Raw genomic sequence first — 11445 nt, 5'->3', positions numbered from 1 at the left:
ATATGATATGTAAAAGGTCTGTGCTCTCCACATGAATGCCACACATCAATATTATTTCAAACACAGTGATGGATCTTTACAAGATAATGACATAACTGCATTGCAACTTGCACTGCAAACTTATAGTTGACTTTTCTAACACTTAAAAAGCAGGTGTTGATCAAATACTTCCTTGCAGTGAGATGTTACATGATGTTAACCTCTTGTGCTAGTAAAAATGTTCATAAGAAAATGAATGTTTTTACATCTTTATTCACACCAATTATTTGTAGTAGCAAAGAGAGTACTGATAAATACTGCTATCAATAAAATCCTATCAATATACATTCCTAACCCTGACACCAATTTTCTTCACCCAGACCTTGGGTAGTCTTCACTTTCAAGCACCAACACTGAAGTACAGTACTATATTAGAAACCAAAAGCTAAGCAGTTTTGTTGGTTGCATAGTTTGTCACACATACAGTAATAGTCGTCACTTCCCTTCCATAGAGGACATCACGGCAAAATGGATTTACTTCAAGTTTGTTACTAGTCCTGGAATCATCATCTTTTGTAATAAGATTGCATATACAGTATGTCTATAAAACACAAATAGTATAATGCAAAACCCAAAACCAGTGAAGTGGGCAGGTTGTGTAAATAGTAAAAGAGTGCGGGTACTAGACTGGCCTGTTTGTTTTTGTTTTTGGAAACTGTGAACAAAGAGGAAAAGAACCATCCGGACTGTTATAGGCGCAAAGTTGAAAAGCCAGCATCTGTGATGGTATGGGGGTGTATTATTGCCCAAGGCATGGGTAACTTACACATCTGTGAAGGCACCATTAATGCTGAAGGGTACATACAGGTTTTGGAGCAACGTATGTTGGCCATCCAAGCAACGTTATCATGGACGCCCCTGCTTATTTCAGCAAGACAATGCCAAGCCACGTGTTACAACAGCGTGGCTTCGTAGTAAAAGAGTGCGGGTACTAGACTGGCCTGCCTGTAGTCCAGACCTGTCTCCCATTGAAAATGTGTGGCGCATTATGAAGCCTAAAATACGACAACAGAGACCCCGGACTGTTGAACAACTTAAGCTGTACATCAAGCAAGAATGGGAAAGAATTCCTCCTGAAAAGCTTCAAAAATGTGTCTCCTCAGTTCCCAAACGTTTACTGAGTGTTGTTAAAAGGAAAGGCCATGTAACAGTGGTAAAAATGCCCCTGTGACAACTTTTTTGCAATGTGTTGCTGCCATTAAATTCTAAGTTTATGATTATTAGCCAAAAAAAAAAAAAGAGTTTCTCAGTTGGAACATTAAATATCTTGTCTTTGCAGTCTATTCAATTGAATATAAGTTGAAAAGGATTTGCTAATCATTGTATTTTGTTTTTATTTGTGATTTACACAATGTGCCAACTTCACTGATTTTGAGTTTTGTACTTTTACAACCCCAAAATAGGGTTGTGTACCAACCCTAAATTTAGGAAACTGGTTCAGGAATTTTAATTGGTGTCGTTTCAGCACCTCATTTCAAGATAAATTTCCTTTAAAGGACTTTTTTTAATACACACTGTGTTGGTGCAAACCTGTGTCCACTCATTGATGTTCAGAGGAGACGTTTTATGTGAGTGCAGTAAACGAGGAGAGAGCCTAGTAATTTGTCATCGAAGAGGGTTGCAAAAAAAAATACGCACTCAACCCCTTGCTGTTCTGCAACACCTGAACCGCACTGGCATGACACAGCTTTCACAAGCAGAGTTCAGTTCCTCCCGTGGAGAGAGGGGATGGAACCCCTAACGTTGAGCTTATCTGTCTGCCCTCTAGAGCTGCACGCGGAGAAACAGCCAAACTCCTCCTCCTCCTCCTCCCCAGCCACACAGGAACTGATGACAAGGCTGGGCTTCTTACTGGGAGAAGGCATCCCGAGTTCGGCGCGCATACCCATGGACGACAAGAATGAAAAGAAGGTATTTTGATTTTCACCAACTCCTCCTCCTCGCTCTGACAGCAGCTGCATGCCCTGCTGCAGCACACAGATAAAGCGATAGTGAGGATGACAGTGGAGGACTTGTAGCAGTCTTTTCGGAGGTTTGGATGATTACTATTTTTTTGGTTGAACCCAGCTTTGCGTTATTTTTTGATGAGAATGTAAGTCCGACCCCAGAAAATAACAGTTTGTATTGTATTCGTCTGCATGTTGCTTTCTTCCAGTACCAGCTTTCCAGTGTGTGCGTCGGTAACTTGAGTGCTGTCCCAGGGGCTCCTGTGTATTCAACAACAGTGTCTGAGCCCACTACCAGAAATAGACTTATGTTTGGTGCTTCACTTTGTTTAGCTTCGACAATTAAGAGTTGCGTGAGAAGCAAAGTCCAGCATGGTGCTCTTTAATGTTTGGAGTATGAGAGAGGTCTTACTTTGCTCTAAACTGTTTTGATGTATATTGACATAAGATATGAGTGGATGTTTCCTGGCAGAACTTAAAAGATTTTACTGTCGCATATTGTTGCCAAGCTTCAATGAATGAATTGATTTATTTCGGCAGACAGACATAAATAGCAACACTTCATCACTCTTTGTAGTTTGACAGACATGCCACGGCAAGGGATCCGGGGAAAAAAGCAAGAATGCTTATCCATGTCCCGCCCTTAATTCACAATCAACTTTTATGTTGGTTATATCCATCCATCTTCTTACGCTTATCCGAGGTCGGGTCGCGGGGGCAGCAGCCTAAGTAGGGAAGCCCAGCCTTCCCTCTCCCCAGCCACTTCCCGAAACGTTCCCAGGCCAGCCGGGAGACATAGTCTTCCCAACGTGTCCTGGGTCTTCCCCGTGGCCTCCTACCGGTCGGACGTGCCCGAAACACTTCCCTAGGGAGGTGTTCGGGTGGCATCCTGACCAGATGCCTGAACCACCTCATCTGGCTCCTCTCCATGTGGAGGAGCAGCGGCTTTACTCTGAGCTCTTTCCGGATGACAGAGCTTCTCACCCTATCTCTAAGGGAGAGACACACCACCCGGCGGAGGAAACTCATTTCAGCCGCTTGTACCAGTGATCTTGTCCTTTCGGTCATAACCCAAAGCTCATGACCATAGGTGAGGATGGGAACATAGATCGACCGGTAAATTGAAAGCTTTGCCTTCCGGCTCAGCTCCTTCTTCACCACAACGGATCGATACAGCGTCCGCATTACTGAAGACGCCGCACCGATCCGCCTGTCGATCTCACAATCCACTCTTCCCTGTAAACAAGACTCCAAGGTACTTGAACTCCTCCACTTGGGGCAGGGTCTCCTCCCCAACCCGGAGATGGCACTCCACCCTTTTCCGGGCAAGAACCATGGACTCGGACTTTGAGGTGCTGATTCTCATCCCAGTCGCTTCACACTCGGCTGCGAATCTATCCAGTGAGAGCTGAAGATCCTGGCCAGATGAAGCCATCAGGACCACATAATTTCCAAAAAGTAGAGACCTAATCCTGCAGCCACCAAACCGGATCCCCTCAACACCTTGACTGCGCCTAGAAATTCTGTCCATAAAAGTTATGAACAGAATCGGTGACAAAGGGCAGCCTTGGCGGAGTCCAACCCTCACTGGAAACATGTCCGACTTACTGCCGGCAATGCGGACCAAGCTCTGACACTGATCGTACAGGGAGCGGACCGTCACAATCAGACAGTCCGATGCCCCATACTCTCTGAGCACTCCCCACAGGACTTCCCGAGGGACACGGTCGAATGCCTTCTCCAAGTCCACAAAGCACATGTAGACTGGTTGGGCAAACTCCCATGCACCATCAAGGACCCTGCCGAGAGTATAGAGCTCGTCCACAGTTCCACGACCAAGACGAAGACCATACTGTTCCTCCTGAATCCGAAGTTTGACTATCCGGCGTAGCCTCCTCTCCAGTACACCTGAATAAACCTTACCAGGAAGGCTGAGGAGTGGAATCCCACGATAGTTGGAACACACGTTGGCTATATATGTTGGTTATACGTATATGTTGGTTGTATAGTCCAAGTTTCAACAGCAGATTTGATGGATACATGACAATTTCAGAACAGTGGTAAATGGGTTATACTTTTCTACTTTCAAGGTGCTTTGACACTATTTCCACATTCACCCATTCACACACACACTGATGGCGGGAGCTGCCATTCAAGGCCCTAACCACGACCCATCAGGAGCAAGGTTGAAGTATCTTGCTCAAGGACACAACGGCCGTGACGAGGTTGGTAGAAGGTGGGAATTGAACCAGGAACCCTCAGGTTACTGGCACGGCCACTCTCCCAACCGCGGCAGTGCCGTCCCCAACAAGTATAACGTATGATAATGGATGATAATGACAAGTCAGTATACATACACCAATATGGATATAATAGCATTGAGTGACCATGAGATTAGCTCCATCTTGCTTAGCAAGTAAAAACAATTTGGACTTTTTTAACACATGGTGATAATATGTTCGTGCAGTTCAAACATTGTAGCTAGGGCTGGGCGATATATCGAGTTTGTAAGATGTATCAATATATTTTTAAACAAGATATGTATTAAGAAAATATTGTAATATCAATATAATTTATTTCACGTTAAAATGATCAAACAACGCTTATTTGTTGTGTTCCTTGTTCTCTCCCACGCTTACCACTGCCTTGCAAAACTCTATGGACTACTAAACCCCTCCCCTTCCTCCTTCCAAGACGTGCTTGCACGTATAAGAACATCCATGATTGGTTGGTTGTTTACTATGATGAGTTTAGGGCAAAACATTAGGGACAGGCCAATCAGAGGCAAGATAAGGCGAGTCATGGAACCAGGAAAGGAAATCACAACAGACATCCCAAATGACGACAAGACAGTCGGAGAAAAGAAATAGGGAATATTCAAGCGGGCGATTTATATATTAAAAAACTAGTGGAAGATGGCAGAAGGATTCTCTTACTTAGATGTTTCTTTTAGCGATGTAGACCACGTCCAGTTAACCCACAATGTGTCTACCGTATTTTTCGGACTATAAGTCGCTCCGGAGTATAAGTCGCACCGGCCGAAAATGCATAACACAGAAGGAAAAAAACATATATAAGTCGCACTGGAGTATAAGTCTCATTTTTGGGGGAAATGTATTTGATAAAAGCCAACACCAAGAATAGACATTTGAAAGGCAATTTAAAATATATAAAGAATAGTGAACAGGCTGAATAAGTGTACGTTATATGAGGCATAAATAACCAACTGAGAACGTGCCTGGTATGTTAACGTAACATATTATGGTAAGAGTCATTCAAATAACTATAACATATAGAACATGCTATACGTTTACCAAACAATCTGTCACTCCTAATCGCTAAATCCCATGAAATCTTATACATCTAGTCTCTTACGAGAATGAGCTAAATAATATTATTTGATATTTTACGGTAATGTGTTAGTAATTTCACACAAGTCGCTCCTGAGTATAAGTCGCACCCCCGGCCAAACTATGAAAAAAACTGCGACTTATAGTCCGAAAAATACGGTACTTGGCCACATGTATGCGTCTGAATAATACATTAATTTGAGTTGTTTTACCATGTAAGCCCAAATCCAAACTGTTCTCCAGTTTCCAAATTCTGCCAAAAATGTATGTCGAAGTGAGGAAGATCATAGCCGCACAAGTAAGTCAAGTCACTTACTTGGCGCTGACCAGAACCGTACGTGTGTGTGACAGTCCATTACATCGTCCACTGGGAATTAAAAAGGTGCCTGCCTGCAAATGTATTTTTTATCTGAGTTTGATACATTTTGTATTATTTGCACAGCTATGATATTTATTTTAGGTAGAAAGAATATTTTTCTTTTTTATGTTATGTAATTCTGTGCTACTTAAACAGTTTATTTTCTGTGCTGTTATTACCCATCTTGACTAACTGGGTTAGTAAAAGTGCCACTGACTGTTTATAGTACACTTGTCATTCACTTAAATTTCAGTGAATTTCTCTCAAAAATGAATATATTTATATGTATACTTTCACCGGAAAATATATCGAGATGTATATCGAATATCGAGTTTAAAGGGGAACATTATCACAATTTCAGAAGGGTTAAAACCATTAAAAATCAGTTCCCAGTGGCTTATTTTATTTTTCTAAGTTTTTTTCAAAATTTTACCCATCACGCAATATCCCTAAAAAAAGCTTCAAAGTGCCTGATTTTAACCATCGTTATATACACCCGTCCATTTTCCTGTGACGTCACACAGTGATGCCAATACAAACAAACATGGCGGATAGAACAGCAAGATATAGCGACATTAGCTCGGATTCAGACTCGGATTTTAGCGGCTTAAGCGATTCAACAGATTACGAATGTATTGAAACGGATGGTTGTAGTGTGGAGGCAGGTAGCGAAAACGAAATTGAAGAAGAAACTGAAGCTATTGAGCCGTATCGGTTTGAACCGTAAGCGAAACCGACGAAAACGACACGACAGCCAGCGACACGGGAGAAAGCGAGGACGAATTCGGCGATCGCCTTCTAACCAACGATTGGTATGTGTTTGTTTGGCATTAAAGGAAACTAACAACTATGAACTAGGTTTACAGCATATGAAATACATTTGGCAACAACATGCACTTTGAGAGTGCAGACAGCCCATTTTAGGCACGATAAGAACATATATTTTTCCAAGATTTCAGCACTCAGGTTAACCATACCTAAATAGACACAAAATACTGCATTGCACAAGACTACCCGAATGTACTCGAATGATTGAAAAAAATAAATGTTTTTAACCTTAATTATTGGTAAACACAGTTTATGTATAATAATTTACGTAAAACCGCGAGTAATGAATAAAGTTTTCATCAATGAATATATTCTGTAGACATACCCTCATCTGCTCTCTTTTCCTGAAAGCTGATCTGTCCAGTTTTGGAGTTGATGTCAGCATCTGCTTTGAGTGTCGCAGGATATCCACACATTCTTGCCATCTCTGTCGTAGCATAGCTTTCGTCGGTAAAGTGTGCGGAACAAACGACTGACCATTTCGTCGGCTTTCCCCACAGCCTCGTATTTTGAACAAATTTCGTCCAATTTCTTGCCACTTTCGCATCTTTGTGCCACTGGTGCAACTTGAATCCGTCCCTGTTCGTGTTGTTATACCCTCCGACAACACACCAACGAAAGTGAGAAAATGGCGGATTGCTTCCCGATGTGACGTCACGTTGTGACGTCATCGCTCCGAGAGCGAATAATAGAAAGGCGTTTAATTCGCCAAAATTCACCCATTTAGAGTTCGGAAATCGGTTAAAAAAATATATGGTCTTTTTTCTGCAACATCAAGGTATATATTGACGCTTACATAGGTCTGGTGATAATGTTCCCCTTTAAGTAAAAATATATCGAGATAAACTTTTTCGTCCATATCGCCCAGCCCTAATTGTAGCCAAACAACCATTTATCAAATATCGAATAAAAGCCTGTTTTTTTTAGGTCCATCCATCCATCCATTTTCTACCGCTTGTCCCTTTTGGGGTCGCAGGAGGTGCTGGAGCCTATCTCAGCTGCTTTCGGGCGGAAGGCGGGGTACACCTTGGACAAGTCGCCACCTCATCACGGTTTTAAAACTTGGTTGCTAGAGCTGCAGAACATTTACGTTTACATTTAGCCCATACTTTCTGGTTCACTTGTGTTCTGAAGATGAGCAAAGAAGAAACAATTGCCAAACAATCTAGAATTGTAAACATAATGTTTTAGCATGTGGAGTTTGCATGTTCTCCCCGTGACTGCGTGGGTTCCCTCCGGGTACTCCGGCTTCCTCCCACCTCCAAAGACATGCACCTGGGGATAGGTTGATTGGCAACGCTAAATTTCCCCCATCAGGCGGGACAAGTGGTAGGAAATGGGTAATTGCATTTTTGGGGGAATTTGGCCTATCATTCACAATCCATAAGAGAGATAAGAAGGCAAAAGTTTTTTTGTTGTTGTTTTTTTAAGAGAGATAAGAAGGCAAAAGTTTTTTTTGTTTTTGTTTTTTTTCGCTTTCTAACATATACAAATCGGCTTGTCTAGGTGGCTAGCGATGGCAATCAATTCTACCTCTAAATCACTTTAAAAATGCATTCAAAAATCGTCCACAATACTTAATAATTGGCATTCTCTCGATGAGCTTCAAGCACACCTGTGAAGTAAAAACCCTTTCAGGTGACTACCTCTTGAAGCTCATTGAGAGAATGCCAAGAGTGTGCGAAAAAGTAATCAGAGCAAAGGGTGGCTATTTTGAAGAAAGTAGAATATAAAACATGTTTTCAGTTATTTCACCTTTTTTTTTGTTAAGTACATAACTCCACATGTGTTCATTCATAGTTTTGATGTAACAATCTACAATGTAAATAGTCATGAAAATAAAGAAAACACATTGAATGAGGAGATATATATATATATATATATATATATATATATATATATATATATATATATATATATATATATATATATATATATACGTCCACATAGTTTGTAACAATATTTTAGATTTTTTGTTTTAGTTTCTTCATTTTTTCTTTGTCCTTATTCTGGGATCCTTCTTGTTTTGTTGAACGACTCCATCTACATTTTCATTTTAGATTGTCTTCAAGAGTGTTACACAGCAAATGTCCACTTAAACCAGGGATGTCCAAACTTTTTCCACTGAGGGCCGCACACTGAAAAATCAAAGCAAGCGGGGGCCATTTTGATATTTTTTATTTAAAAAAAAAGAAAAATACAATATATGTATAAAAAATATACATTTAGGCTTCCACTCAGGCTTGATCCTGGGGACCCCAAAGGGTTTTGGTCAAAAAAATATAAAAAATGTGTCATTATTCAGTATTATTATTTTTATTATTATTCAAGGTTTAAATCTCTCGATCAACATGAGATCTATCTCTCTGTCAATACAAAGTTTTTAAAGATTTAAGCTGTATGCTCTTTTTGTCAAAGAAAACCCAGTTTTTTAATGGAAAAAACACAAAATATGCAATATTTTCACCCAATAACATTTTTAAGTGGAATATTTGAGATGTTATAATAATTAGAGCCTTAAAAAGGTCAATAACTCATAACAACATTGATTTTAATTCATTATTACTTTTTGAGCAATGACACTTAAAAAAAAAAAAAAAAAATCACACTAAAATGATTGGAGATCCAAAAGGGTCCTACTCATTAAAGTGTTAAAAAATACATTATACATTTTTTCTACTGTTTACTTTTAACACAATAATCTCGAGATAATCTTCAGATCTATCCGTCAATTCTAAGTTTTATTGTTGTTTATGTTTTTTGTTTGTTCGTTTGAGGCCCTTCTTTAAAAAAAAACAGCTTTGTTTTTTATATAGCAAACACAAAATATGCAACATTTTTCCCAAAGAATATCTCAGAGTGGAATATTTAATGTGACGTAATTGGAGCCTTGAATAGGTCAATAAGTCATAATGACATTGATTTTGATTCAGTATTATGTTTTTAAAGAAAGAAACAGCCTGCATGGCAGCTTTGTGTTATTAGAGTAAACATTGCAACATGTCCTTGTTTCATTTCACCTGTTTGCTGTTTCATACCACTGTTTATGTTTTTAATTTTTTTAATCCTATTTTTAGAATGTGCCGTGGGGCCGTTAAAAAAATGACCTGCGGGCCGCACTTTGGACATCACTGACTTTAATCACTGTGCATGTACAGTGTTTCATAATTTATGCCCAAAGAAGATATTTTGTTTGTATTTACAGTATTTGTAAAATGACTCCGTCATATTAATAATAGATGAGGTGAAACAAGACGAAAAATGTTGCTCTCCTCATTTTCATCTGCATCAAAATCATAAATGCTGTGATTTTCCTCCACTGCTGCATTGGGCTGCATATATTTGCACCCTTTAGTGTTATAGTTATGGGTTTGTCCTGTCTGAAGCTGCATACTAAGGCTTTTTTTTAATGCTGCATGATAAAGCAATTATTATTTTTCAAGCTCACACCTCCCTTCACAACCTTGTCTTGAGTCAATGACATATTTGGTATATGTACATGTCAATGTTGACACCTAGTCCAAACCAATAGCAGAGTTTATTTGGACTACGAGCACCATGCTTCATTCCTCGGTGATAGAATTGAGCCCCGACACCAGACATGGGCAAATTACGGCCCGCCCGTTAAGCTTTTCAACCCGACCCACCGGACGTCTCCAAATAATTGTTTTTTAACCTTTACCATCGAGACTGGAGCCGCCAATGCAATGTACAGTGCATTTTCAAATTACCCTAAGTCTTGAACTATAGAGAGTATTCCAGTATTCTGGGAAGTAAAACGAAAAGCGATGTGGATGTTCTTAATATTCAGTGTTTTATCATTCAATATTAAGGCAAATCCTACACTTTTTATTTCCATGTACATTCTTTTATTCAACATTCCCTTTAGTTTTTTGAGGTGGTCTATCATATGTTTAGCATTCTGTTAGTCATATTGTGAGTTTTTGTATTGTGTGTTTGGCTTTTACCTAGCGATAAATGCTTTAAAATGTAATATCGGAAAATATCTGTATCGGTTTTTTATTATCGGTATCGGGGTTTGTTTTTTTGGTTTTTTTGGGGGTTTTTTTTGTATTAAATCAACATAAAAAACACAAGATTCACTTACAATTAATACACCAACCCAAAAAACCTCCCTCCCCCATTTACACTCATTCACACAAAAGGGTTGTTTCTTTCTGTTATTAATATTCTGGTTCCTACATTATATATCAATATATATCAATACAGTTTGCAAGGGATACAGTCCGTAAGCACACATGATTGTGCGTGCTGCTGGTCCACTAATAGTACTAACCTTTAACAGTTAATTTTACTCATTTTCATTAATTACTAGTTTATATGTAACTGTTTTTATATTGTTTTACTTTTTTTTTTATTCAAGAATTTTTTTTAAATTTATTTATCTTATTTTATTTTTTTATTTTTTTTTAAAAGGACCTTATCTTCACCATACCTGGTTGTCCAAATTAGGCATAATAGTGTATTAATTCCACGACTGTATATATCGGTTGATATCGGTATTGGTAATTAAGTGTTTGGTCAATATCGGAATATCAGATATCGGCAAAAAGCCATTATCGGACATCCCTACTTTTACCTTTTTATGCAACATTTTAGGAATTTCTTTCACTAATGCTAGACAACTTACACATGTTTAAAGTGTTCCTTAAAGAAGTGAACCAAGCACACATAGAGCAGAATGCGTGACACACTTTACAGCTAGAATATTGTGTAAAAAAAACATTAGACACAGACAAACCTGCGGTGTCATGTTAAAAATTAGAAATAGAAGAATAAGACCGCTGAATATTGTCACATGATTATCAGTCAGTCACTCCTCTGTTACACAGAAATATCCTGCTGTTATCATGCCATATATATACACACAATATGTGCGTGTGTGTGTGTGTATACTGTGTAT

At 39.2% G+C, this 11445-nt stretch overlaps 1 protein-coding gene across 3 annotated transcripts in view; it reads left to right on the top strand.

Annotated features, from left to right (window-relative positions):
- Positions 1-11445, top strand: part of LOC133613775 (protein TANC1-like) — a 256853-nt gene that overhangs the window by 145932 nt on the left and 99476 nt on the right. For all 3 annotated transcript variants that reach the window (XM_061971555.1, XM_061971553.1, XM_061971554.2), the window contains exon 5: positions 1808-1950. In XM_061971555.1, the coding sequence (XP_061827539.1) occupies positions 1808-1950 (143 nt within the window). The remainder of the gene's footprint in view (positions 1-1807; positions 1951-11445) is intronic.

This window comes from Nerophis lumbriciformis, linkage group LG13 (genome assembly GCF_033978685.3).
Source record: "Nerophis lumbriciformis linkage group LG13, RoL_Nlum_v2.1, whole genome shotgun sequence".
NCBI lineage: Eukaryota > Metazoa > Chordata > Actinopteri > Syngnathiformes > Syngnathidae > Nerophis > Nerophis lumbriciformis.
Note: the sequence above shows the minus strand (reverse complement) of the source record. Positions and strands in the feature narration are given on the sequence as shown.